The sequence below is a fragment of the Setaria italica genome, chromosome I (genome assembly GCF_000263155.2).
Source record: "Setaria italica strain Yugu1 chromosome I, Setaria_italica_v2.0, whole genome shotgun sequence".
NCBI lineage: Eukaryota > Viridiplantae > Streptophyta > Magnoliopsida > Poales > Poaceae > Setaria > Setaria italica.
Window position 1 is genome coordinate 10,232,208 of NC_028450.1, and position 27,811 is coordinate 10,260,018.

The 27,811-nt window shown below is 46.1% G+C and overlaps 4 protein-coding genes and 1 long non-coding RNA gene across 6 annotated transcripts; 2 read left to right on the forward strand and 3 right to left on the reverse strand.

Annotated features, from left to right (window-relative positions):
- Positions 1 to 1,159: 1,159 nt before the first annotated feature.
- On the forward strand, positions 1,160 to 6,549 carry LOC101774630. Its single transcript, XM_004952098.2, has 15 exons — positions 1,160 to 1,463; positions 1,735 to 2,467; positions 2,552 to 2,620; positions 2,695 to 2,818; positions 3,346 to 3,457; positions 3,610 to 3,708; positions 3,799 to 4,098; positions 4,174 to 4,281; positions 4,613 to 4,684; positions 4,757 to 4,843; positions 5,123 to 5,194; positions 5,295 to 5,384; positions 5,857 to 5,964; positions 6,043 to 6,111; positions 6,244 to 6,549. Exons 1-15 carry the CDS (start codon positions 1,203 to 1,205, stop codon positions 6,316 to 6,318), a joined length of 2,379 nt encoding a protein of 792 aa, XP_004952155.1. The 5' UTR covers positions 1,160 to 1,202; the 3' UTR covers positions 6,319 to 6,549.
- A 297-nt stretch (positions 6,550 to 6,846) lies between these two features.
- On the forward strand, positions 6,847 to 9,008 carry LOC101775021. The gene is made up of 3 exons (XR_002676233.1): positions 6,847 to 8,182; positions 8,334 to 8,450; positions 8,571 to 9,008. It is a non-coding gene; the product is annotated as an uncharacterized LOC101775021 (long non-coding RNA).
- Positions 9,009 to 9,250: 242 nt separating this feature from the next.
- On the reverse strand, positions 9,251 to 11,500 carry LOC101775718 (catalase isozyme 3). The gene is made up of 3 exons (XM_004952101.2): positions 11,334 to 11,500; positions 9,735 to 11,141; positions 9,251 to 9,623 (listed from the first exon to the last, which is right to left on the reverse strand). The coding sequence occupies exons 1-3, from the start codon at positions 11,346 to 11,348 to the stop codon at positions 9,564 to 9,566; spliced, it is 1,482 nt and encodes a 493-aa protein (XP_004952158.1). The 5' UTR covers positions 11,349 to 11,500; the 3' UTR covers positions 9,251 to 9,563.
- A 2,694-nt stretch (positions 11,501 to 14,194) lies between these two features.
- Positions 14,195 to 18,110, reverse strand: LOC101775309 (luminal-binding protein 3). Its single transcript, XM_004952099.2, has 8 exons — positions 17,954 to 18,110; positions 16,938 to 17,205; positions 16,638 to 16,852; positions 16,315 to 16,557; positions 15,479 to 15,958; positions 15,224 to 15,378; positions 15,035 to 15,117; positions 14,195 to 14,940 (listed from the first exon to the last, which is right to left on the reverse strand). Exons 1-8 carry the CDS (start codon positions 18,000 to 18,002, stop codon positions 14,436 to 14,438), a joined length of 1,998 nt encoding a protein of 665 aa, XP_004952156.1. The 5' UTR covers positions 18,003 to 18,110; the 3' UTR covers positions 14,195 to 14,435.
- A 3,505-nt stretch (positions 18,111 to 21,615) lies between these two features.
- On the reverse strand, positions 21,616 to 27,742 carry LOC101776384 (transcription factor IIIA). 2 transcript variants are annotated; one of them, XM_004952102.3, is made up of 7 exons: positions 27,630 to 27,742; positions 25,110 to 25,253; positions 24,748 to 24,888; positions 22,942 to 23,221; positions 22,555 to 22,790; positions 22,302 to 22,445; positions 21,616 to 22,110 (listed from the first exon to the last, which is right to left on the reverse strand). In XM_004952102.3, the coding sequence occupies exons 2-7, from the start codon at positions 25,251 to 25,253 to the stop codon at positions 21,919 to 21,921; spliced, it is 1,137 nt and encodes a 378-aa protein (XP_004952159.1). In that variant the 5' UTR covers positions 27,630 to 27,742; the 3' UTR covers positions 21,616 to 21,918. The 2 variants fall into 2 exon arrangements, with proteins under 2 accessions (XP_004952159.1, XP_022683369.1); XM_022827634.1 differs by lacking the exons at positions 21,616 to 22,110; positions 22,302 to 22,445; positions 22,555 to 22,790; ... (1 more) ...; positions 24,748 to 24,888; positions 25,110 to 25,253 and adding an exon at positions 25,536 to 27,382.
- Positions 27,743 to 27,811: the final 69 nt, after the last annotated feature.

Genomic DNA, 27,811 nt, shown 5'->3' on the forward strand with positions numbered 1-27,811 from the left:
TGCGCAAGGCCGAGCGGTGCCCGCCAAGCCCCAGCCAAGGGGGGCGGCGAGGAGTGCCGCTAGGTGGGCAGTGCATCCATGGCGGTGGTAGGAAGGAGCAAGGACGAGCCCAGCCCGTATTCGGTGGTGGAGAAGGTAGATCCGGCCATGGGATGTGCGGATCTAACCTCCAATGGCCGGCGTCAGCCGGAGAAGCGACCGGTGTTCACCGGGATTTAGGGCTGAGGGGTGGGGTAGAGAGGAGGAAAGGAGAGTAGGGGGCGGAGGGTGGGGCCGCCGCCGCCACCCGCCGGTCGACGGCCCGATGGAGGGGAGGCTGGTGGCGGCGCACTGGTCGCCCCCGAGTCGCATGGGAGGGGAGAAGCGGGGGAATGGGCATTCTTTCGTTCCAAATTATAGGTTGTTTTAGATTTTTTAGATTCATAGATATTATTATTCATCTAGATATAGTGTATGTCTAGGTGTATAATAATATCTATGATATGCTTCCTTTTTTTTCTTACAAAAAGAATCAACCCTCAAATTATTATGCAAGTCATCGCTCCGTAATACTTGGGGTGACAATATTGAATATCATGCTGATTCTTTTTCACGTGAACCACCTCACAAGTCACGCCAAATTGATTGGCGTGACAGAAACAACTACTTTTTCAAATTTTAGCTTTGCACTTGCTAATTGCTATTTTAATAAAAAAAGGCTAAACCAAAAAACAATTCTTGCTGATCTCCATTTCATATACATATAGAAGTGCATGTTCTTTGTTTTGTTTTTTGAGAAAAACATGTTTTTTTTATAAAATCACAAACTAAGGCCCATGTCATATGATAGGCCATTCGGACTCTTGTTGAACAATGAAACCTACCAACATCAACAAAATGGTGATGATGGGCAAGTTTTAGGAGAGACAAGGCCAATGGTACCTACAAGTGGCAGATAGAGGAGTTTAGTGTTGTGGTACGTTAAAAAAAAATGATGTATAGGTGAGTCAGCAGTGATAAAAAGAGCTTCTTATCCATGCAATTGGAAGAATACACGAGCTCCAAATAACCTTTGTTTGCCCCTCGGACGGCTTAGATAGTGCCACGCGTCCGACATCCAGCCATTGATGCCCGCACCCGGAAAGCCCGCACGCGCTTTTTATCCGTTACGGCTTCCATTTCCGCTAAACCCCCCACTCCGCCTTCCCCCACCCGCTCCGGCCATGGAAGCCTTCGCCGGCGCCGCCCCCGCGGCCGGCGTCTTCGCGGGCTCCGGGACCGCCGCGGCGCGCCCCTTCATCCTCCGCCGTCGCGGCGGTGCCTCCCGCTCCGCCACCGGCCGGGTACGCCTCCTCCGGGCGCCGCCGCCTCGAGCAGCAGGCGGCGGGAACGGAGGGGACCTGCCGCCGCTGGACAAGTGGGACATGATGGAGCTGGATTTCGGACGCTTCCTCGGGGAGGACCCCAAGCTCACCCTCGCAAAGGTCGCCCCATTTCTATGTATTTCCTTTTGCAAATTATCTCATGCCTAGATAGTACTATGAGTATTGAGTAGGATTAAAAATGTCTGTCTTCTTCATTATGGATTTCTCTTATTGGAATAGACGAATGGTTAAATTTCGCTTCACAGTAATGTTATGCGTGATGCTACTATCCGATGTACACTGTGACACCACCCATGTATGAAAGTATATTGCTTCATCTTTTTTTCGCCACAATTAGCATGACTTGCTTCTCCCGCGATCATTCTTTCAGATTCTGGTTAAGAAGTCTGACCCAGATGCCTCATCCCTCGATGTAGAGAAACTGATCGCCACTAAAAAGGACAAGCTAGATGATATTTTGAGGGAGTTCATGGATGCTAATAAGAAGGATCAGGATTTCAAAACACCAGAAAGTGTATCCCCACAACCAACAATAAGCAAGCCAGTTGAAGGCAAGAGTTCTTTGAATATTTCAAGGCCTGTAATGGGAAAACCGAAACAAGACGGGCCTCCGTTGACTTTACTGCGACCAGCAGGAAGCAAACCTAAGCAAGATGAGCCTTCTCTGGCTCAGTTGCGACCAGTAGGAAGCAAGGCAAAGGAAGATATTCCCCTGTTGACCTTGTCACGGCCAATTGGGAGCAAGCCAATAGTAAGGGGCACTGTGGTACAAGATAGTTGGCCTAGCAAAGAGAGTTTAGCTGCTGCAACAGATGACAGTGAGGTGGGGAGCATCTCTAGAACAAGTGATGTGGATGTCACCTTGCGGAAACCCACTGTGTATCAGAGTGAGGATGATGATTTGAAGTCAAAGCTGAAAATGAAGCCAAACATTGACCTGAAAATGAGGAAAGATATGAATGAGGACTTAACAAAAATTTCTCTTCTTCAAAAGCCAGATGTTGCAAAAGATATTGCTAATCCAGACCAGGACCATGCCTCCGCTAGCTCTACCACAATTTCTTCTGCAGAGGATAACATCGAATTTGAGCCAGAAACTAAGGGTGAGTTGCAATGCCCCCAAATGTTGACTCAAAACGAAAACTATTCTTTTGAAGCTGATGCTGTGCATATGTTCCAAATTTCAGGTCTTGACGCAAAATTAGTGACTGAAAACTTTCATGAATCATCTGGGCTTGATGATAATTCCAGTGCAGGTAAGGAAGGCATAAAGAAGCTGTAGTTTGTTTCTTTTCAACTATTATGCTAATATAATGTTGGTGTTTTCAAGGACCACAGCCATCCAGTCAAACTGTCATGCAAGAAACTAATACTTCTGCTGGTTCAGTGGATAACCAATCAGCAACTAGCAACAATTTCTCTATGCAGGCTTTCTTACAAGGAAGACCTAAAAGGTACTTCTGGAACTGGGACAGCGCAATTATATTTTAGCATATAACTTGTACCAGACCAGTTGATATTATCTGGATCCTTATTTGGAGCTCACATGGAAATATTACTGGGATGATAGTTGAAAAGTAGGGATTTTTACAGTGGTTATGAAAGATCTTTTTCATGCCTGTATTTTTTTCATTAGTATTCACGTGCTAATCATAAGGTTACAAAATTATCTAATACACATGCATCTTGCTATTGTTGTGCTTATGTCCTAAAAACTTACTTCTAGGAAGTTAAGATGTTCCTTACCATGTTTCGTGCACATTTTGTTGCTTACTCCGTACATAGACTTGCAGTTGCATACTAGATAGGTGGTTATGACATGTACACATGTATCACTTTTTAACTTATTAAGAACATCATGTGGTTGGAATAATTTGAACATTTCTTTGTTCCCTGCTCTTGTGATTTTTGAAATATCATATCATTAAGGTTTCGTGCATGCTGTCACCTTAAAACTAACATGGTGATTATTACTTTGTAGAGAAAATCAATCTGCTGAAGTTTTGCCATCTCCAGTTGATGAAAAGATGAATGCTACTGGTAACAGGAATTATGTTGATGACGGGGGAAATGTGTTACCATCAAAACTAGAGGTAATTTACTGATATTTTAGCTTCAGCACCTCAATGTTTTTCAGAACACCATAACTTCTTAGAGTGGATGTGGCTTCAGTGATGAGATGTTCTCCCTATAGGATTGGACTTGACATTTATATGAATCTTAAGTTACTGAGTCACTAATGCAGGACATCACCGAGAGTGACTGGACTAGGTTAGAGCATTATGCAAGTACTGGGGAAAAAGTTGAGGTGGAGCTGATAAATTGCAGTCCAAAGGGATTTGTTGTAAGTTTTTAGCTAGTTTTTGCATATTCGCCTATTTTATTAACCTGTGGCATTGTTCTTCTCTGATCTCTGTTTCAACTTCCTTGCCAGGTGTCACTTGACTCACTGATAGGTTTCTTGCCATACCGAAATCTTGCTACGAAATGGAAATTCTTAGCTTTTGAGACTTGGTTAAGAAGGAAGGGTGGTGATCCTTCCTTGTACAAGCACAGTCTGGGATTAGAAGATGGCCTTGAGGTTCCTGACAGGAATATAGAACCAGAATCTAGCTCCATCTCAGAAGTAGCTGGTGAGGATCAAGGATCTCTTCCATCTAAGCCGAAGTTGGAAGATCTTCTTCGGGCATACAACCAAGAGAAATCCAAGTTTTTATCTTCATTTATTGGTCAAGTATGCATCCAGATTTATTTTCCTATCATTCTGTTGCATTTATATTATTGTAGTTATTATGCTGTTGTTTCACAGAGACTCCGAGTATCAGTTGTCCTGGCTGACAGAAATTCAAAGCGGATATTTTTCTCTATGAAGCCAAAAGAGAGTGAAGAATTGATTCAGAAAAAGAAAAGTCTGATGGTACTTTCCTCTTGTTTATATGCTCCAACTTTTACAAATATATTTATGTCACCGAACATTAAAAAAATTAGCAGCAAAAGTTTAAACTATCTAAGTGCAAAGCATAATGACTTTTTTAAACTAAGTGCAAAGCACTGATATCCAACAGCAAGTAGGAGGGGAATTGAGAAGTCTTGTACGGAATATATAACTCTTTCAGTCTTTGCTCATCTTGAGCTCATGACTAAAATCCATAATGTTTTTGTAGTCGTACTTGTAGCTGAAACGGAAATATGCTTTCTCTATTCCTCTAATTAGCTTGCACAGTATTCACTGCTGCCTTATTATGCAGGCTAAGCTTAATGTTGGAGATATTGTTCAATGCACTATCAAGCGATTTGTTTACTTTGGGATATTTGTTGAGGTAGGTCCAGTTCCGTCTATCGATGTATGATTTTTTTTATCAAGTATTGGCAGCTGACTATTGCGTTCAAAGGTTGAAGGGGTTCCTGCATTGATTCAGCAATGGGAAGTGTCTTGGGATGATACCTTAGATCCAGCAGTTTCTTACAAAATTGGTCAGGTAGGCAGTTTGCAGTTGTGATGCTCTCATTATTGATCTTCTTCCCTTTTTTGTTGGTACTTCAGATGAATATCTTTTGCTTGGAAATATTGCCTCTAATCATTTTGAGATACAATTATTCGACAAAATGTGAGAGAATAACTCATAGATTTTGTCATCTTTTTTCTGATTTATCTTTCTACCTTCAAATCTCACTGAAATGGCTATACTTTTTTTGTTTAATACTGCTAAAAATGCTCATGATGCTATAGTTTTTGAGATACATTTTTTCATTTGCAGGTTGTGGATGCTAAAGTTATTCAACTGGACTATAATAATAACCGCATATTTTTGTCACTTAAAGATGTAAAGGTACTGGGGCTTATCCCTTTATCTCATAAGTTTTCAGCATGTTAAATTGGTGGTTTCAGAATTTCTTTTGTTAATTCTTGCCCTTTCCTGTGCTATGCAGCCAAATCCATCGGTAGGTGCTTTGGAAGCAGTCATTGGTGAGGATTTATCACTAGGTGAAGCTCTCGAACCTGTACAAGCAGATTTCGAGGTTTGCACGAGCTCATCTTTCTTTTAATGTGGATATTTTTGAGAGATTGAAATTCTGTCTTGCAAAATCATTGTGCACCATGAGGACCAAGCCTTCCTTCCTGCAATGGCACATGTTACTCTGTCTGCACTGGTGGGATCTGTATTGCACACACCACACATGAACTCGATTAAAAAAAGAAGCTTGGGACCTTCCTACTTGTGATTCTTGAGTCTTAGAATCATAGAGTCCTTTTCTTTGTTTGTCTTCGATCAAAGTCACATGTTCATTTCAGAGATATGTGAATATGTGTTGAGTGTACGGATGCCTAGATAACTCGGGTCCTGCAATGATTCTGTACTTGTATGTATCAAGTATAAGGCATTGTACTGATCTACTTTTGTTCGTTTCATGTTTCCTTTCTCCTTCAACAAGTGCACTTGTTCTGCAAAGTTGGACTCACCCTTTGATGCACGATTTGAAATATTTCTAGTGGCCTGAGGTGGATGCCCTTATGGAGGAGATGCGGAAAATAGAGGATGTAAGAGATGTTTATAAAGGACGATTCTTCCAAAGCCCAGGGTTAGCTCCAACCTTTCAGGTAACATCTGCAACTTGGTTCTTGGAACCCCTGCACTGAAATCTTTTGTTTTCTGAATAAATTGGTTTCTTTCGCCAGGTTTACATGGCACCAGTGATTGGTCCAAAATACAAGCTCCTCGCACGATACGGGAACAATGTGCAAGAGGTATGAACTTTTAAGGTCACAAGCAGGTTTACATGAGCACAATTGCTAAGTAGATTGAAAACAATATCGTTTCCATAGATTCAAAAGAGTAGTTGGTGACATGGTGAATGTGTATTTTTTTTTCCTGCGCAGGTGATGGTGGAGACGACGCTGGACAAAGAGCGGTTGAAGGAGGCAATTTTGACGTGCACAAATAGGGTTAGCTGATTAGCTAGGATCTCGGTGCTGCGCATTGGACGGGACCAATTTTCTTTGTTCTCCCAAGATAGTTTGAGAATCATGTTGTTTTGCTTTTGCTTTCTCTTCCTATTTTCTTTTCTTTTCTTTTCTTTTCTTTTTTGGAGGAATTGCATAGGTCTGTCTGTACAGAAATACTGAGGCTGTTCGGAAATGCGTTTCGTTCTTTTATGCTGTATATGTTCTCTCGGGATTGGCTTATATTGTTATATGTTTGTGGAGGCCTCCCCCGGATCTTACAAGTTTGATAGAGGGCAGGGGTGAGTGAGGGGATGATATGATGGCAGAATGTTTTGCTGATTTGCTAGCTGGAAGAAAATGAATGCATGCCGTTCGCTAGCTAGATCATGGTACACATGCATCATTGACAACCTGTCTCTTACGCTACGTGTTGTCACATCTACGAACCATAGGATTTAGAAAATATCCTATGTTTCCACGAGTTGGCATAAAGGCATATCCTGCCTCTTCCAGCAGTACAAAAAGTCAAAAACGATCTCGAATTCTAGATGGATGATGTTCAAATTTAACTTGCATCTAGTATTAGCAAGAGAAGGCTAGCTTGCATATAATTCATCACTCATAAGCCCATTGCTTATCTTTTGCTAACTGGTTCTGGTTGGAGCAATAGGCTGCTCTCCCAGTAGTGAAATATAATGCCAACAAGGTTAGTAATTTTTGCCCATTGGTATACTGAGCAAATGACTCCACCGTCCTGGTGCTCATGTCAATGGCGACGACCAGCCATATCTTCTTCGATCATCACCTATTTGATGCCCAGCTGCGGTTGTGAGCATGTCCAGAGGGAAGAGGAACCAAAATTGCCTGATACCCTCAGCGTGGAGGACATGGAGTTCCATCTGCCAGCAGCTGATTTCAACAAATGGATGGCCAGCTGCAGGACTCCTCCTCCATACCTGAATCCATCATCTCAATCCATGATGACGTGCACGTGGTTACAAGGAGTCTCCAGTCTCAAATATATCGGAGGTGCACTCAGCTTATGTATATGACGCCTCCATATATTTCAATTGAATTAACAACAATTAGCAACAGTGATCAATTGAGAGGTAATCTAAATGATTAGTGGTCCTTTTTCAACTCCTTGAGAAGAAATGGCCGCAGGAAGAGCATTGCTTCTTTGAAACACTGGTATGCTTATTGCTTTCCATATTGCTCTTTAATGCATAACAAATTCATTGGACGGCTCATCATAGTTAACAATGTTTTTGGATAAATAATGCCAGCAGCTAGCAATTAGTATTACCTTGAGGAAATTAAAGGTACTTGGAGAAACTCACTGGGGAGGAAGGGCCTGGGACACATGGACCTTTCCTTGGTCAAGAACTCATCCTCACCATTGATATACTGATAAAATGACTCGACGGTCCTGGTGTTCATGTCAATGGTGACCAGCCACATCTTCCTCATCACGTATGTGAAGTCGCTGATAAGGAAATGCACTAGATGTGGCCTGTCGATGTTCACTTGGGGGAACATGGGAACCTCGCGCGGGAGGCGATCATCAGTCCAGAGCTCATCAGAGGTGACTGTCCAGTCCTTGTTCCACACCATGCCGCTGCTTAGAGACCTGGGTGCACTGGCGTTCTTCACGAGCTTGCCCTCGTACACGAAGAGATCCGCAGCAGCCGGCGACTACTGCTTCCACCGAATCCTCGCCGGAGAGGACCACCCACACCCCTCTCCCTCTGTCTCCACCCCAATCTTTACTGCAAACCCTCACCCTTGTCTGTGTTCTAGGTTTTGACGGGATTCTTGGGGAGAGCGGAGGAGGTCTACATCAATCGGATCGTGGAGTATCAGATCTATAAAGGTGTGTTCTTCTTCCTTCTCTGAGCCTTCAGTAATTCGATTGGCATTGGCGGTAATTTTTGTTAGGAAAATATATTATTTGATACTGCCTTAATCGAGATATTGTGATTTTGTGAGAAGTAAATGGATTAATAAAAATCGTATGTGTGCAGCTATGGGATAATTTAGCTAGAATATTTTGGCTTTCATTGGACAGTACGTTGCTGGGCATTGCTATGGATCATCACTTTTATCAGCATCCTTGCACTGGAACCGATCGACTCCAACACGTACGTAATTTACTTTTGGTTTCTAGATAAATTTGCACTCTAAAGATGTAGGATTACATATTGTAGAACCATGTTGCAACAATAGGTTTATATATCTCGCTAATGTTAATGTTTTGTCAGTATATTAGGTGCTATGTAGTCAATCAATTCAGAAGCAAGCAGGCCTTGAGCATTGTTTTTTGATCCACAGGATGTTGAGCCTCTAGCCTATCTTTGATAGAGCTACAGTGGGCAAATATTTACCTCATGTACCTTGGAGCTGTGAATACATAGCACCGGGCTCGGATTCTTATCATTCGCTGCCAAGCTTTAGTTGCGCTCTACCTCTCTCTCAAATTATGAAGTTTTATATTGTAACTAATAGTGACATATCTGAATATTAAGTGCTTCCAATGTAACTCGGATAATTTTTCACTTGGAGACAAAATTATACGAAAATAAAATACTGTTTGAACCGACTATAGCTGGCTCCGCACAACGCAACTGGCCGTTGCAGCGGATTGGCTAGCTTGAAACAACGGTAGCCAGCAAGCGGCGATAACCGGCTACCGGCATTTCAAATGGCGGTAGCTAGGTCCACCGCTCCAGCCGCCATTTCACGGGCAAATTTTTGGATCACTATTTATTTCTACAAATTCGTAAAATAAAAAATAAAAAAAATTCGATGAGTTGGCTAACTGGTTGGTCCGGTCTAATTGGCCCAACTAGAGCTCCTAAAAAAAAATGGCCCAACTAGCTCGGCGGAGTTGGATCAAGTGATGGGCATCTCTGAACATCTGGCAAAAATAACAGCGCCAATATAATTTGAAGACGACCCATCCAGGAAGTGAGAATATGTCGTCGATACACACATGCATTCAGGTAGTAGCTTATATTAGGGTAGTACACATGCATGCATGTAACATGCTACAGACTTTGACACAGTAACGACGACGTAATAACCATCATCTAGTGTGCAGGCTCAGCTCGCGTCGTCTTTTCTCTCGTCTTATTGCTCGATAAGGAAAAGGACCCAATAAGGCATTGCATCTATCGAGGACTCAACAACAACTCGTACACGTCTCGGCCTCTGCCTGCTGCTGCTGCAGGTCGCAGGACCATGACACTCGAAACTCACATGCTTGGCTTCACGTTCAGCCGTGTGGCTATCTTCATCCCCAGCGACGCGTCGCACTGCGATTAATTCCCATCCAAGATCATGTTAATTACTTAGTAATCATCAGTGTGATATGATCGATCGATCAAATCACTGAAGAATATAATCGCAAGTAAGTTGTTACCGACCTTGGAGAGGAGGTCGATCCAGATGGACCTGAGCTCCTGGCTGACCTTTGGGTGGCCCAGCGAGTCGGCGAACCTCCTCACGAACCTCTCCTGCCGGTCGGCGTCCCACGACCTGTACCTCTCCCCTGGCTGCTTGAAGTCGTTGGGCTTCCTGATGGTGGCCTTCTCCCTCCTCCCCACCACCGGCCTCGCCGGCATCGGCACCGGCGGCGCCTGGCGCAGCGGCGCGTGCCTGGACGGGTAGTAGTCGACCTCCTCGTCCCGGTGCATGAAGTTCATGGCGCCGTCGTAGTGGTTGTTGTGGTGCGCGCACCTCGGCGCGTTCACGGGGAGCATCAGGTAGTTCGGCCCCAGCCTGTAGCGCTGCGTGTCGGCGTACGCGAACACCCGGCACTGCAGCATCTTGTCGTCGGAGTAGTAGATCCCGGGGACGACGAGCCCCGGGCCGAACGCCAGCTGCTCGTTCTCGTTGAAGAAGTTGTCGACGTTCCGGTCTAGCACCAGCCGCCCCACCGGCTGAAGCGGGAGGAGGTCCTCCGGCCACGTCTTGGTGTCGTCCAGCGGGTCGAAGTCGTACTGCTCCTCCGTGTCCGGGTCCATCACCTGCACGAACAGCTTCCACTCCGGGAAGGTCCCCGTGGCGATGGAGTCGTAGAGGTCCTGGGTCGCGTGGCTGTGGTTGCGCCCGCCGACCAGCGCCGCCTCCTCGTCGGTGAGGATGCACCGCACGCCGCAGGTGGGCTTCCAGTGGAACTTGACGTAGTGCGCCTTGCCGGCGGCGTTGACGAAGGTGTAGGTGTTGACGCCGAAGCCCTCCATGTGGCGGTAGTCGGTGGGCACGCCCACGTCGTCGAAGAGGAAGAAGAAGGTGTGGAGGCTCTCCGGGTGGTGCGAGAGGAAGTCGAACACCCGCCAGTACTCCTGGACGTGGGACCTCGGGTTGGGCTTGAACGCGTGGATGACGTCGGGGAACTTGATGCCGTCGCGGATGAAGAAGACGGGGAAGTTGTTGCCGAGGAGGTCCCAGTTCCCTTCCCGGGTGTAGAACTTGACGGCGAACCCGCGCGGGTCGCGGATGGTCTCCGGCGAGCCGCGCTCGTGGATGACGGTGGAGAAGCGGACGATGACGGGGGTGCGGGTGCCCGGGGACCGGAGGAAGTCGGCGCAGGTCAGGGAGGTGACGTCGTGGGTGCACTCGAAGAAGCCCTTGGCGGAGGCGCCGCGGGCGTGGACGACGCGCTCCGGGATGCGCTCGCGCGCGAAGTGGGCCACCTTCTCGATCAGGTGGTAGTCCTCCAGGAGGATCGGGCCGCGCGGGCCCACCGTCAGCGCCTCGTTGTCGTTCCACACCGGGGCGCCGGCGTTCGTCGTCGTCACCGTGGTGTCGTGGCTGCTCGACGGACGGAACTGCAATTGCAATACGTATAGTAGTTACTGAGATTCATCAGCCATGCATGGCTCCTGCTTAGATTCAGTACTGCTAAAACATATGATTCTATTAATTGCTCATTAATTATTAACTCGATGTGACTGTAGGAATTAATTAGCTAGGAACATGAGATCGAAATCATCAGAAGATGCAAACAGCAGCTCACTCACCTTGGTGGGATCCATGGTTGCGAGTAGGAGCGGAACTTGCAGTGTGGCTTGCTCACTCCCTCTCGAGTCTGAATCTTTTGCTGCTCATCTCCTAGCTAGCTAGCTCGTTAAATAGCGGCGAGGCGAGCGGTGGCGTCACCTCCCGGTGAGCTCGCAGGGATGGCAGGCGGGCCCAGCAGGAAGATGGGGAACGGATGAGGTGGCCGTGTGGAAAAAACATACTACTCCTAGGCCGCCTACGGTGTACGAGTACGACCGGGTGCGCTGCGTTTTACTGCTACGGTAATTGATCGAGTGGGCCAGGTGAAATCTGGAGAGGATAAGAGGATCGCCGGTGGTGATAATCATGCGCCATGTGTGCTAATGTAATTGGCGCAGCTAGTATTACATGCATGATTGGGCCAGGGATGGATTCGTATTTCGTAGTGCGTCTGTGACTCAGGGATGCTGGAATTCGCCGCTAAAAACTCATATTTAACTCGATCTTGGGGGAAAGACAGTACTATTTTATTCAAATTTATATTTTTTCCCCAACAAAAGGGCTGATGATGATTGATGATCACCTATCAACTAATCTGGATTTTGGAGAGGCAAGAAGCCACAAACCAATGAGAGGCTCGAGCACAGAATCATAGCGATGACCCTTTGATTGTTTTGCGTGGCGTGTGGTGCGGTGTCACTTCACTAGCTCGATCACATGTGCTAGCGTCTACTTACAGAGAGTAGTGGCGCTTAGCATAACAGTTATGGAGCATCGACCGATGATCGTACGTCGTGTATAGCAGATTTGGTATCAGGCTGTACTGATGAAAGTGCAAGGCCTTTCGTCCTGTATGCATGGTTATGCCCTTATTCCTCTGATGGAGCTGACGAGCGAGCGAGTGGACCTAGCTAGCAATGCAAAAGGCAAAATAGCATGCTGACAAGATCTGAATGATTTTCGTATGTACATATATGCAGGCACAGCATCAATAAGGCAGTACTGGTATTGTTTTTTTTTATTATTGGCTTGAATTTCAAGTGTTAATTTTTCGAATTATTGAATTTGAGGCCGTATTATCATTGCATAAGAAAAGTGGGCAATCATGTACCCACCAGCCACTCAGGTGCAGTGCATGCATGTTTCCATCGTGGTGCAGTGGATCAGATATTTTATTTTGCGGTGATCGAGAGGAACACTGGAGAGAAATTACACGATTCATCGATCAGGAAAGCTAGGTTGGATGGGATCGGATCGGAGGAGCAGCTGAGCGTGGAGATGAGCAGGCTTGTGCAGGTCCACGCACGAGCTTGACTAGCAGCAGTGGATAGTGGTGGTAGCTGCCTACCTAGGTGACGTGAGATTCGTGTCTGTCGGGTACATGACAAGGATGCCAGCCTCGATGGGTGACTGCATGCTATACGGATCCAAAAGATGAACGGGACGGGATAAGATGATGAGGACCCAGAAATATCTCCTTGCTTGCATCCTTCATCCATCCATGCATGCTCCGATGAACCCAAAACAGCCGACCTTGAAAATGCCTCGCATGCATGCATGCATGTGCAAAACATTACACACTACGTAAGGGCTGGTATAGTAGCAATAATAAAAAAACATGCATGCTCTAAACAGGGCTGATATGTACGTGCAGCTAGCTGTATTACCCTACACAGTACGTACAGGTAGCAAGCTAGCTAGCTGAGCTGATCGAGATGGAGATTTCTAAGAAAGCATATGTGTGCATGCCATCTCCTCCATCGATCGATCTACTCAGCTCAAGATTTTTCTTCTCCTTAATTGGATTGTCTTCTCGTTGCTGGCATTTGGAAGAATGGTCTGGCTTTGGAAGAATGAGCGCACGGACAAACCTGTCCCTCCGTCTGAAAAGAGACCTGGCCTCGTCGTCTCATTAGGAGACTAGCTTAATTAGCTGGTCACTGCGGCTCTTGGTGCCGTCTAGCTTCTCAGAGAGCATTCATTTTGATTGGTTGGGAAGTATGGAAGGAGCGCATTTTCTTTACCACCCCTATCAGTGCTGGCCTAAGGATGAAGCGGCTAATTGGATTAATACGGGAGCTAAACACCTTTGCAGCCTTGTAAATAGGATGTAATTTTTTGTTCTTATATTGTTTTTCTGATCTTTCCTCTTTTTAATACAGCGGGCAGCTCTCCAGCTGATTTCGTTTAAAAAAAATCCAATAACTAGACCTTACGCACGTACTAGTAATCGTTTGCACATGCATGCGGAGGTAGCATTTTCTAGGTCGGCTGTAAAACGTACGCCGAGATGCTGGGCCATGGAAACGCGTGTTCACCTTGCCAGGGGTGCCTTGCTCCATGCGAGCGGACTGGCGCCCTGGAAAGTGGAGGAAACAAACACATAGTCATTTAAGAAAGAAGGCCCAGCCCATCTACTACATCTGGGCCATCCGTAAGGTACGTTCTGGGTCGGCTCGGCCTCTTACTCCTTTTTTTTTTTTTGGTTCACGACGCGGACGAGATAGCAAGATGGTCGCTCGCTCACACAGGAGATGCATGGCACATCTTTAGTTCAAACTTAACTGTCCAAATTCTCAATTTGATTTATCTACTTTTTTGTTTCAAAATGAGTCGCCGATCCGCGCTCATCCTTGCCTCTCTACCATCAGCTCGCCTTGGCTTCAGGCTAATTTGCTCTTTTTTTCATCTGCAATCTCTGTTGGCTTATCCTTGTGACTTCATTCTGTGACAGATTCGGTCCTCACAGGGGAAAGAAGACTTGTTCCAATTCTGAACTAGAGTTCGGATGCGTTCCTAGCAGCCAGTTTTACCCCAACCGCATCGCCATTTCCCCCAGATTCATAAACTGCCACTACTTAACTAGCAGAGGCAGCAACAGAGATAAATCCCGAAGCATCTTCTTTTCTTCACATAAATTCCGATGCGAATCCGCTATAATAACAAGAAAAATCACAAGGAAGTTTAAAAAAAAAAAAACCAGAGTTCTACACTCAGCAGCTAAAAGAGCAGCGATACACCCATTCAGAGGAAGAAGATTAGTCTCCGTCACCGCCGGCCCCCAAGAGTCATTCATAAGCCCCCTAAACACTGTTACAAAAATTTGGCTTCTCCGGCATCATCTACAGCTCGTCGTGGTCGTCATCGACGCCGCCCTCCTCGTCGGCACCACCACCCGGGGCGCCGCCAGACTTCTGGTACACCGCCGAGATGATGGGGTTGCACACGGCCTCCACCTCCTTGAGCTTCTCCTCGTAGTCCTCCTTCTCGGCCGACTGGTTGTCGTCCAGCCACTCGAGGGCCTCCTTGAGGGCCTCCTCAACCTTCTCCTTCTCCTCGCTCTCCAGCTTGTCCGCCAGCTTGTCCTTGTCGCCGATCGTGTTCTTCATGTTGTACACGTACGTCTCAAGCTGGTTCCGGGCGTCGATCTTCTCCTTCACCTTCTTGTCCTCCTCGGCGAACTCCTCCGCCTCCCGGACCATGCGGTCAATCTCCTCCTGGCTCAGGCGGCCCTTCTCGTTCGTGATTGTGATCTTCTCTGACTTGCCAGTGCCCTTGTCCTCGGCCTTCACGTTTAGGATACCATTGGCGTCAACCTCAAAGGTCACCTCGATCTGGGGAGTGCCCCTGCAGAATTCACATTTCATCATTGGTCAGGCAACACTGCATTCATTCATTCACTAGTTCAACAAACACACTACTCCGGATAGCAGCAACGCACCTTGGAGCTGGTGGAATGCCAGAGAGGTCGAACTTGCCGAGAAGACGGCAGTCCTTGGTCATGCTGCGTTCACCCTCGAAGACCTGCATGGATCACAGACAACACAAGTTATTACACTTCTAAAAAAAGGTGGACCACAGCTGATACTGGAGGTTCCAGCAGAGGAGAGAGCAGGATGCTAATTGTTACCTGGATGGAGACGGTGGTCTGCTGGTCCTGGTAGGTGGTGAACACCTGCGACTTCTTGGTGGGGATGACAGTGTTCCTGGGGATCAACTTGGTCATGACTCCACCAACAGTCTCAATACCCAGGGTGAGGGGAGCCACATCAAGGAGAAGGATATCTGCACCAAAGGCAAAACCACACTTGTGTAAGCAATGATCACTAATGAACTGAAAAATCTGCTAGCAGTCAGAAAAGGGAGCACAAAAAGAGAGACAAACCTTTGGTCTCATCACCACCCTCGCCGCTCAAGATGCTTCCCTGCACCGCAGCACCGTAGGCAACAGCCTCATCAGGGTTTACACCCTTGCTGGGCTCCTTGCCGTCGAAGTAGTCCCTCAGGAGCTGCTGGACCTTGGGAATCCTGGTGCTTCCACCAACAAGGACAATCTCGTGGATCTGGCTCTTCTCAAGGCCAGCATCTTCCATGGCCTTCTTGACAGGGCCCATGGTCTTGCGGAACAGATCATTGTTCAGCTCCTCAAACCTGGCACGGGTCAACGGCTCCGAGAAATCGGTCCCGTCGAAGAGGGACTCAATCTCAACACGGACCTGGTGCTGGTTGCTGAGGGCTCTCTTGGCACGCTCAGCTTCCCTCCTCAACTTTCCAAGAGCACGGTTGTCCTTGCTGATGTCCTTGCTGTACTTCTTCTTGATCAACTTGATGAAGTACTCCATGATCCTCTGGTCAAAGTCCTCACCTGAAGAGATGGTACAACTCAGTATCAATCATGCCAACAACAATGCAAGCACACAGCAAATGAGCTGACAAGTTGCTCAGATTCAAGGTAAATACAACATGTATTGATGACGAATGATGAATTTATCTCAAATCAGTGCATGTATCATAATACTATTTCAATGCAGGTAGTTTGCATACAATTATCATGATGTCTGAAATCATAGCATAAGCCTATGAATGTATGGCATTGTCATGATTTTATGCTATGTCAATGTTAAAATACAATCAACTAATAAGGTGACAGCAGTAATCAGCAGCTTAGATGCGTTGGTAGTCACTAGTCAGCTAGCTTATTGACAAAAACATTTCACTCACCTCCAAGATGGGTGTCACCGTTGGTGGCAAGCACCTCAAACACACCGTTGTCAATGGTCAAGATGCTGACATCGAAAGTACCACCACCAAGGTCAAAGACAAGGATGTTCTTCTCGCCACCCTTCTTGTCCAAACCGTAGGCAATAGCAGCAGCAGTTGGCTCATTGATGATCCTAGCAACATTGAGGCCGGCAATGACACCAGCATCCTTGGTCGCCTGCCTCTGCGCATCGTTGAAGTACGCTGAAAACAAGGACAGAAAGATGTAAGCCATGACATTGATACAACAATCACTACAAGCAACCTGCAGAATGGTTACTGACCAGGAACAGTGACGACAGCATCATTGATCTTCTTGCCAAGGTACGCCTCAGCGGTGTCCTTCATCTTGCCAAGAATCATGGCACTGATCTCCTCAGGGCTGAAGACCTTGTTCTCTCCATCCTTGATCTTGACCTGAATGTAGGGCTTGCCCTCCTTGTTAACAATGTTGTAGGGAACAAGTTTCATGTCCCTCTGGACTTCCTTGTCCTGAAACCTAGACAATTGGCATTACAGTTAGGACACCAGATATCCATAGGAAGAAGAAATTAGATAATGAGATTGTGGGCTAGAGGTATTACTTTCTTCCGATGAGACGCTTGACGTCGAAGATGGTCCGCTCAGGGTTGACAGCTGCCTGGTTCTTGGCAGCCTCACCAATGAGCCTCTCACTATCGGTGAAGGCAACCCATGAGGGTGTGATACGGTTACCCTGGTCATTGGCGATGATCTCGACATGACCGTTCTTGTAGACACCAACACAGGAGTAGGTGGTACCGAGATCGATACCGATCACGGTGCCGAGCTTCTTGGTCTCCTCCTTTGCAACTGAGAATGCAAACAGGGATCCTGCATACAGGACAAGAATGATTTAATCGACATTGTTCACCCAATCGCTCTAAATGTTACCAGCAGCTAAAACTGAAATGCAATTGACGCAATACTGACACCAGTAAAGAGTTGATTCAGATACATTCCAATCATTCCACTGAAGCTGAACGATTCTCTAAAGTTAGTCCAACTCTGATGAATTAAGTACAAATTGTATGACCTTGATGTTTAGGAGTTGAATGAAATCACCGGGTTTGGTTCATACCCTTACAACTTTCACACGGTTACGATCAAGCCAATCACAGATCGAGGCACCAATGTAATTAAATGAAATGAAATCGCTAGCTACTGTCAGTCAGAGACAGTGCAACTGAGTTTCGGGGGAACAAATCGCACAGCTACACCCATTCCTCGCGGAACAGAACAACCTACAGGTATTAGATCAAAGCGGAACTAAAAACAAAGGCCTAGAGCCCTAGATCACAGGAACAGGGTACGGGATCCTATTCTACCAATTCAAACTGAACAGTGAACGCCCATTCCTAGAACCCCGAGTGACCAACTTTCCTGATCCATCAGTGTCACCACCAAGCATACCTCCTCAATTCACAACCCAAATCAATTCGTATGTAAACACCCCAGATCGAGGCGAGAGCACCACTAAATCTGACCCAATCTCAGATCCCACATGAATGAACACAAACAGACAAGCAAAAACCCCCCAGACAAAACCGCAGGCGGGAGGCGAGATCGCGCCGCATCGTACCTGCGAGCAGGACGCCGAGCAGGAACGCGGATCCGCGAACCCGATCCATGGCCGCACACCACCAACGCGCTCCCTTTCCTCTCCTCTGGAAGCTTCTCTCCTCTTCTGTTGTGATCCCCGCGTTTCGAACTGCGCCTGACGAGTCTGATGGAGGAGAGAGGAGGGGGAGAGGCTTATAAAGTGGGGGTGCCGTGAGCGGGGCTCGGGATCCCGCTGCGACCGTCGCGTTGGCCGGGACGTCATGAGTCCGACCTGGACCAGTAGGGGTGCGACGCGTGGACGCCCGAGCCAATCGCGGTGGACTCTGTGCTGGGGCCGCGGCGGCCGTCCGTGCCGCGCATCCGACGGCCCGGATGGCCTCCGACGCGCGGAGTTGTGGGATTGGTTGGGGTCGCGTGGCACAGGCCCTCTCGCACGGTGGCGGCGTCGGAATGGCCGGGACACGTGGCGCGTGCTGCTACCAGCCAGCTGACACGTGGGCCCGGGGCTCGTCACATGCGCCAGTGTCAACAAAATATCGATTAATCGGTTGAAAATTTTAAGATACTTTTAACTTGATCTGATCTCGCTTTTACAGGGGATTCTGATAGACCAGATGTTGCTAAAAGGAAAGCATTTCCACTGCATGTTCTAGGTTGCCGAACAGACAGACTTTGTAAAGCTTTTGGATCGCGTGGCATGATATCATTCGGTGCTCCGATGTCGTGTTTTTCTTTTTCTCTAATTTGCCCTTTTTTCTCATACTACTCCCGCTGTCATTTTGGACATGTGCATCCAATATATTTGTACTTTAGTCGGATATTTACTTGATTATTTCAAAAGAGCTTAAGAAAAATGGTACATGCCGATTTTTTTACAAGTACACCCTCCGTTACAGTTCCAAAATGTAGATCGTTTTAGCTTTTCTAAATATATAGATTTTACTTTATCCTACATTTTGAAACAAATGGAGTAGTTTTAAAATATTGCTTGCTCTATTCCAAAATAATGAGCACCTCTAATTTATCCGAAGTGGATCCATCTTTAGTTTAACTATAAGCTTGTAGAAAAACTTAACAATATTTAAAATATGAAATTACTATTATTGGACCCATTAATGACATACATCCCGCAAAACTAAGCTTTTCTTGGGAAAACTAAGTTTAATATAATTGTGGTGTCCCTCGAGCATAAAATGAAAAAGTCGGACGAAGATCGAACCGATCAGAATAATGGTCCAACGGTCCAACCAATGGTTCATTATTTATTAATATAATATTTATTTCTCATGATTTATACCAGTAATTTGCATGTTTTATTACCAAACTATACCACATATGACATAATAAGATGGGATAACATAGAAATAATGCAATAGTCTATTGTCCAAAATTCCAAAAATAATGTCCAAACGCTGAACTATTTGCTGATTCACTAAAAAACGGTTCTAGTTCACCGGTTTGACACAAAAGTGGCCGGTTTGACCTGTTCACGCCCATCCAATTGCATGACCGATCTTTTGATTTAACTGAACAGATCTGGTCACACGTTCATGGTTTTTCCGGTTCAAACGATGAACCCGTTCGGCTTTTTGTTCTATGCCCTCAAGCCGTCCGTCCCGTTGTTGCTCGTGTCATCATGTGCAGTATTAGTCTATGAATTTGATCTGCGGGAGTACGTGCTGTTCGTATTATTTGATTTGAAGCTGAAGCACCATGTTTTTTTTTCCCAATTTGAAATGGATCTTTAGCATGCAGGCTACCAATCATTGGGAAAAGCATCCATGCATTTGAGTGAATTTTCAGAGGGTTGACACGAGATTAGTGAATTTGACTAGAAGTGGCCCGGAAGAGGATAATATGCCAGGATTCATCAGCAAAAGCATTCAAAGTAATGTAGAGTAATATAATATCTGAAAAGAACAAAACTGATGAACAAAACTGAAACCTCTGTTCGCTTCAGCTTATCGGCCGACTTATCAGCCACCGAATAGTATTTTTCTCTCACAACAAATCAGCCGTTTTAGCTTTTCAGCCGGTTTATAAGTCCAGCCGAACAGGCCGGAGATCCTTTTACAGTAGTACACGTGTGAAGGATCAAAGAAGTAATGTGCACAATGGCAGAACAGGAAGCCATTATAATTTTTAATTGCATCCTTCTCATGGAGTGGAGCGAAAGGGACCCCATCAATCAAGCAGTGATCCGGACGAGGCTCTCGGTGTAGGGCCTGACGTTGACGTTCCAGAGCTTCTTCCACCTCCGCGCCCTGCGCGCCCTCGTACCTCATGCAACCCATCTCGCACAGCACCTTGAGCTCCGAGCTCGGTGCCTCGTAGCTGTAGAGATCCAGTTGGTTCCAGAGCAACACCTGGCCACCGGGAAGAAGCCCCATCGGGTGGCAGAGGCGCGGGAAGTGGTAGGAGTAGCGCCGCTCCCACTGGCCGTGCCTCCCATCGTCATCGATCGCCATCGCCCACACAGTCATGGTAGCAGGCGTCCCACCGGTAGGGGCCGTCAGGCAGAGCTCCCCGCGCAGCTCGTCGATCAAGCAGGCGTCACCGATCCCAGTCCGGCAGCGCGGTGACGCTGAACGATTCGTCCGCCAGGTTAAAGCGGAGGAGGCCACCCCGTGCAGTCTGTTGCTGGTGGTGGCGAGACTTGTCGATGCGCCAGAACAAAAACCCTTTGATGGTATAAGGCCAGCCTGCCATCTCTTGATGGGGCACGGCAGATCATCCGGCGTCTCCCTCCACGCGCCGCCGCTGACGGTGAACACCTCCATGCCCATACGGTAGATGTTCGCGTCGGCGTCGATTGACCGGAAGAATGCCTGAACCACCTTGTACCTGCCGGTGCGCGGGTCCAGGTCCAGACCGGAGCAATGGCAGGCTTCTTCTTCTTCTCGCATTGGATTGTTGCGGCTGTCAGGCAGCGTGATGGCGTCCCTGGTGGCCGGGTTGAAGAGGTAGAGCTTGGTGTCGTGGGGACGAGCACCAGGCCATCGCAGTGGGTGAAGTAGCACAGCCGGCTGAAGTCACCACTAAAGTCCTTGGCATGGAGGAACTTTGCCGCCTGACCATTGGACGGCTGCCACTGGTAGAAGCGGACGTGGTTGGAGAAGGTGCTTGGCCAGCGCTCCCCCGGGATGAGGTAGTCCAGGGTGTCGAGGGTGATGATCACGCTCGGGTCCTGCTCCCATCTGGAGGTGCGCGCGGATGAAGACGGGGTCGGAGATGGTGGCTCGCCAGGCCTTGCAGACAGACTTGCAACGCACCAGGGACTTGACAGGCAGCCGCGCCAGGATCTCCTCGGACAATTCAGGAGTCCGCCGCCTTGGAATGCTGCCCTTCTTCCGCTTCATGCCCGTCTTCTGCAGTTTCATGGCGTTACACATGGATGCAGCAAGGGCAAGCGTACAGCATACATGGACTTCCTGTATCTATGTTCGCGATACGCTCCATGTTTCTACTCCGAGCAGGACACGGCTTCAGCAACAGTCTCGGAGCAGAGAAACTTCCTTCTTCCAGAGTTTTTCTCGTTTTTTTTTTTTTGCGAGGATTCTTCCAAAGTTCTTCACAACCACTAAATGGATTATTATATATTATATAATAATAAAAGGACTCAAAAAAGAAAAAGAAAATATGTCATTCAAAGGCAAGAATCTTGCAAGAGACAGCATTAACTAACATTCTACCAACAAAAATGGTCCAGATCAGACTTTCCATTAAAAAGTGCCATCGTCAAAATACACTGATAGGATAAGGACATTACATTGACTACCACAAACTACAACACAGATAACAAGTTCCCTATAAAACTCGAGCACCACTCTACTATAGTACTATCAAGACTAGATCAGTTGCATTACCATACACACACACACACCATTCTCATCTAACTACACCAACTTACATATAGCCTAGAATATACACACATGTACAGAACAGCATGGCACACCTCCCCAACATAGGAAAAAGATGCCACCACTACTGAGCTTGTCCTAAATCATCACCGCCCGATAGCAGCCAGCGCAGATACTCCTCTCCGTCATCCAATGACGACGCCTCTCCAGGAATGGTCACCCTCTTGCGTGTCAATGTCTCCACCGTCAATGCTTTCCTCTTTCGCCCACCTCTCGGACGCGAGCGCAGCTGCTCGTCCATCTCCTCAAAGTCTCCCTGCACGTGGTAGCTTGTTACTGACAATTTCACATGATTTGAGCACAAAACATGAGCAATTATGCTCCCAACATACAATTCACCAGCTGGTAGTTTGGTCAATTGAGGGCTTAACTCTAAAGACAGGCACAGTGGCAAAGGCCACTTATAATCTTTTTTAAAAAATAACATAGGTCAGTAGTGGGACTCACTTCAACATATACATGAGCGCTGGATTTCTCATGGTTGTCCCTGACGTGCTTGTAGGTGAACGCCTTGCCACACCCAGCAACTCGGCATATGAAAAGCTTCAGTTGGTCATGGCATGCCTTCATATGCTTGGTCAGATTTGATTTCTGCAAACAAACACATAAATGAATATCTCAATTCAAAATCTGCAAAATGGTGAAGTATTGGGCTGAAAAGATTGCCAGATACATTTTGGGATCTATAAATATTGCTTACATTGGAAAAGGAGCGCTCACAACCCTCAAAGGTGCATTTCATCCTTGCACCAGTGGGCACCTCATCATGGGCTTGTAGGTGCCGCTTGATGTTCTTCTTCAGGTGCTTTTCCCCACATATCTCACACTGAACATGCTGATGGCAAGATTGGTTATGAGCCTTCAGGCATTCAACATTTGTAAACATCTTCATGCAGCCTGGTTCACAGCACACTACCTCCACATAGTCCAATTTAACTGCAAGAAAATATCACAAAGAAAACACTCAAATTTGGGGATCCCAAAAAGCTGGGGGAAAAAAACTGCAGACCTCATGAACTTAACAGCAACTAAGTTTCAGTTCATTCAATTTAATATCCTAGTTATATTTCTGTCAGTACCAACATACCATGTGACTCCTCGTGTTTCCTCAACTTTGAGAGATACTTGAAAGCCTTGTTACAGCCCTCCTCTTTGCAAATAAACTCCTGGCTGCTCTTAGTGACATTTTCATCCTCATGGAATTCTTTAACATGCCGTTGCATATTTGCCTTGATACTGAACCTCCTATCACAACCATCCACAGTACAACCAAACAACTTGCCCTGATGCTTAAGCATATGTCTATTCAAGTGATCTTTCCTTTTGTAGCTGAAGGGGCAGTCTTCAAGTGGGCAAATGAAGAGTCTCTACAATCAAAACAAGAATATGGATTAAGAACAAAATATTTCCATGTTGGTTTGTTTGTAGGTGTGCTAGATGCTTCGAACATTTTAACTAATCGATTATCTAAAACAACTCAGAATTCTAAACACACAGGATCTGTTAGCAACATCATTTCACTGTGGCCGTTAAAATGGAATGTACCATCATGTTGAGAATAGCATCCAGAAGAAACGGTGTGACACAGAAAATGGAAGAAAAGCTGTTCAAACAAAATAGGTAAAAAGCATATGCTTCTAAACTATGTAACATCATGTGATGAGAGCAGAAGTAACATAACAAAGCAAAAAAAATAAATGTCAACTTTGTGAATTGTGACTACTACTATACCAGGACTATTGTCACCATAGCGAGCTGAGAACCAATGAAGAATGGTCCTAGCTTTCTGAGACGACATTTCAATATTGGATCCTCAAGCATCTGCTTAAGGCTCCCACAAGGAAGCCTGTGAAGACATGGCAGAATGGAGGATATTTCCACCCTTATCTCCAAAGAATCCATAACCCACCTAATATCACAGCACTAGACCAAGTTCAGCACTTCGCATCAGTACACTATTTTCCTTGCATGGTGACAATGTAAAAGGACTATTGTCACCATAGCGAGCTGAAAACCAATGAAGAATGGCCCTAGCTTTCTGAGATGACATTTCGATATCGGATCCTCAAGCATCTTCTCAAAGCTCCCATAAGGAAGCCCATGAAGATATAGCAGACTGAAGGGAGGATATTTCCAGCCTTATCTCCAAAAGATCCATACCCATCTAATATTTGCAGCACAAAACTGCTTAATGTCAAGGAACAAAACTCGACACCATAACAAGCTAAAGGAGCCCATTTAGCGACCCAACCTTTCTGAGATGATATCTTGATGTAGGATCACCAGATTGTCAAAGTCCCCCAAAGTTAGAAACCCAAATAAATAAATAGAGAATAAGGCAACATAGGAGGAAATGAACTCCCAAATTCACTGAACTGATCCATAACAAAATGTGCAACGTAAAATAGCACCGTCAACCATAAAACAGTCATGCGAGAAGAGAAGTAATTCCTTCATTAGATATTAAGGGGTGCAATGTTTATCCAAGGAGCATCATGGTAAAAAGAAAACGAAATTTTGTACAAGGACAAACCTACTCAATGAGCGTGAAGGAGGCAACCTTGTTGAAGCTTCACAGGTGGTCATCCCAACCTGCTACTAGTTCAGACAAGATGAAAAATTGCCTCATCGCATTTTGGAGTTCTTTAAATGGGATCCAATGCTTCACGCTGTTAACTATCTATACCCTGCAAAACAACTTTATTTAGTGAATCATACGTTAAAAAGTAATGATGCTACAGTTAGCCTCATAAATGCAGATCGTATGTTTAAAGCATGTTCCTTGTAAAATTTAAAAATCGGACATGTTTTAGTCCATCAATGCCTACACAATGAAACAAGTCTGCCCATACTGGACTCACAGAGGATGAACAATTCAACATTGAATACCAACCTCATTAGAGTGACTTTGCATGTGCTGCTTCAGATGAGCCGGTTTCTGGAAACAAGCTCCGCACTCTGGGCACCTATGTTCCTCCTCGCAAATTATCTTTTCTCCATTTGAGTTGTATGTTTCTGATTTGTCCAGTTCATCCTGCAGGTAAATTTTGGAGAAAACTCTGGAGATTATTGCAATGCTACAAAACAATGATAATACAAAGGTAGGCACTACAAAGTTAAAATGATGTCAATATATATAACTCAAGAGAGCAAACGGATACTAGAATACAAACAAGATATGGATATCAATAGTCTTTATTAAGGCTAAAGGCATGTACTGGCACATGCATCTAGTAAATCACAGAATGCTTGTACCTTATGATGTGCAACCATGTGAGCTTGAATCAAGCATTTCTTTGACCTGACAACAGTGCAAAATTCACACTTGTAGCGCCTTATATCCTTGAAACCCTTCTGCCCGACACTTGCATCTCCATCGATCTCATCTCCAGAACACATCTAACAATAAGAGAATCACAATTAAAAAATAGGTGGCATGCATAATCATGTGCCGTAATGTAGGAAGCAGCTGAACGAAACATTTCCAGATAAAGAATACAATGCAATAAAATAAAATAAGAGGAATCAAGTTAATAAATAAAACTCGTGTATATAGCTGTCCTGCTCTTCTTTACACAACTAATGAAATACAGCTGTACCAGATTCATAAACTAAAGGAGAACAGCATGCTATTTAGAAGAAATTTCTCTGAAAACATTGTGTTCGCAATAAAACACCCAATAACTGAAACAATTGCAACATATTGCCATCAATGTACAAGCACTGAATCTCTACAATTTTGATCTAGAGTCACATGGAGACAAATTGATAAGATACCAAGTACAATAAGATTGTGAAACACAATATAGGAACAAAAAGGCTATTTAGTGCGACGACCCATATGTCACGCTAGAAATGGACAGTATATGATTATAGAATCTAGACTATTATTTCTCCATCAACAGAGTATGATCTAAGATCCATCTTAAACTGCCTGGTCATGCACTCCAAGGTTTCGTAAATTTCCCTTCGAGCGTGGTGTGTCTTGTCCTCTACCAAGAACTCATGGACAGCACCATCAACTTCTATCCAACTACACCCTGGTTTTTTGAAGACCTTCCTAGACAACATTTCCTTCCTCATCTCTCGAGCTTCTCTCCATTTATTTGACGAGGCAAACATGTTCCAAAGAAGGACATAAACCCCATCATCCCCTGGTTCTCTCTTTAAAATTTCCTTTCCAGCAATCTCAGCCAACCTGTCATTGCGATGAACCAGGCAAGCACTAAGAAGTGACCTCCATATAACAATATCAGGTTCCACATTCATATCAGCTATTAGAGCTTCTGCTTCCTCTAGCAGTCCTCCCCGTCCTAACAGATCAACCATGCATCCATAGTGCTCAAGGTGGGGACCTATATTGTATATTTCACGCATTGTACCAAACAACTCTCTACCTTCTTCTATTAATCCAGCATGGCTGCACGCAGACAAAACAGAGACAAAGGTTACAGTGTTTGGAACTACCCCAGACCTAATCATGTCCCAAAAAAGTTCAAGAGCTTTCCTCCCATCCCCCTGGACAGTGAAACATGAGATCATAGTAGTCCATGTGAAAGCATCCTTTGATTTAACTTCATGGAATACGGAAAATGCCATCTCAATGCTTCCACTCTTTGCATACATATCCATGAGAGCATTGCTAACAATTATGTTTGTGCTGGCATTACATTTGCTTCCATATCCATGAATGACACGTCCTAGATCCAGAGCGCCAATGTCAGCACAAGCTGAGAGTACACCTACAATTGTGACATGAGTAGGACGATGGCCCTCCAGTACCATCCTACCAAAAAGCTCTAGAGCCCGTACGGGCAGCCTGCCTTGTACATGACCAGTGATCAGTGCTGTCCAAGAGACTACACTCTTCACAGGCATCTGATCAAAGAATGATAATGCCAAATCCAAACCAGCACACTTGATGTAACCATGCAGCATGCTACCCCAAGTGATCTCATCTTTCTGAAACATTCTATCGAACACCATTACCGCGGACTCAAACCTCCCACATCGACTATACATATCAACCAACGCATTTCCAACGACCACCTCAGAGTCCAATCCAAGCCGGAAAATCAGGCCATGCACCGCACTACCAACCTGCTGGTCGCCAACCCCACCAGCAGCCGCGAGGGCACCAACAACAGCAAAGCCATCGGGGCGGGGACCATCAGCAACAACACGTGAGAACAAGGATACAGCCTCACGGTGGTGCTCTAACTGGATGTGGAGGGACATGAGGCTAGTAAAGAAGACAAGGTCAGGGCGGGGGATCTCATCAAACAACTTGCGGGCGTCAGCTGCTCGGCCAAAGTCAGCATAACAGCGGAAGATTTTGCAGGAAACGGACTGGTGATGTGGGTGGAGACCATGCGCAACGGCCTGGGCGTGGATTTTCTGGAGCTCTCTTAGCGTTTTGCACTGGGCGAGAAAGTGGTGGCAAATGCTTCTATTCATCTACCTCCCCGTCTCCTCAAGGCAACATAATCTGTCCAGGTCTATGATCTTGCTCTCTCGAACGGCGACACCTGGAATTATAGCTGAGATTACTGGGAAAACAACAACAACTACAAAGCGACCTAGTAGGCTAATAAAGACGATCTGCAGCTTCTTTCATCGTTGTTTCACCACCCACAATCAATTTCAGTAACAGGGATTCAAATTACCATCGCTAGCAGCCAGATCAATGAGACATACAACAACACAGGCAAACCCGAGACTACTACGACCAACGAGATCGGCGAGCGAATCGAGGAAGACGCGGGTGATGCTCACCTCGGATTTGGAGTCTGAGCACACCGGCGTTCGCCTCGCTTGCAATTTGCAGCTTGAGTGAGAATGGAGTGGAGAGCGACCAGAGCCTGGTGGCGGCGGCGGCGAATGGGAGAGGGGAGGGAGGCTCTCTTTCATAACGTGGTTGGTCACCTCGAAAACCCTAGAGGTCAGATGGGCCTGGG

Bases quoted from the DNA above. Each gene is read 5' to 3' on its own strand.
- LOC101774630 (XM_004952098.2), top strand. From the start codon at position 1,203: ATGGAAGCCTTCGCCGGCGCCGCCCCCGCGGCCGGCGTCTTCGCGGGC. The intron at 3,709-3,798 runs GTAAGTTTTTAG...CTTCCTTGCCAG, and splicing joins GCAGTCCAAAGGGATTTGTT to GTGTCACTTGACTCACTGAT. The intron at 4,685-4,756 runs GTAGGTCCAGTT...TTGCGTTCAAAG, and splicing joins ACTTTGGGATATTTGTTGAG to GTTGAAGGGGTTCCTGCATT.
- LOC101775718 (XM_004952101.2), bottom strand. The intron at 9,624-9,734 runs GTCGGTAACAAC...AATTAATCGCAG, and splicing joins GGATCGACCTCCTCTCCAAG to TGCGACGCGTCGCTGGGGAT.
- LOC101775309 (XM_004952099.2), bottom strand. From the start codon at position 18,002: ATGGATCGGGTTCGCGGATCCGCGTTCCTGCTCGGCGTCCTGCTCGCA. The intron at 17,206-17,953 runs GTACGATGCGGC...TCCTGTATGCAG, and splicing joins GCTCGGCGTCCTGCTCGCAG to GATCCCTGTTTGCATTCTCA. The intron at 15,118-15,223 runs GTAACAATTAGC...TGATCCATGCAG, and splicing joins AGACCACCGTCTCCATCCAG to GTCTTCGAGGGTGAACGCAG.
- LOC101776384 (XM_022827634.1), bottom strand. From the start codon at position 27,311: ATGAATAGAAGCATTTGCCACCACTTTCTCGCCCAGTGCAAAACGCTA.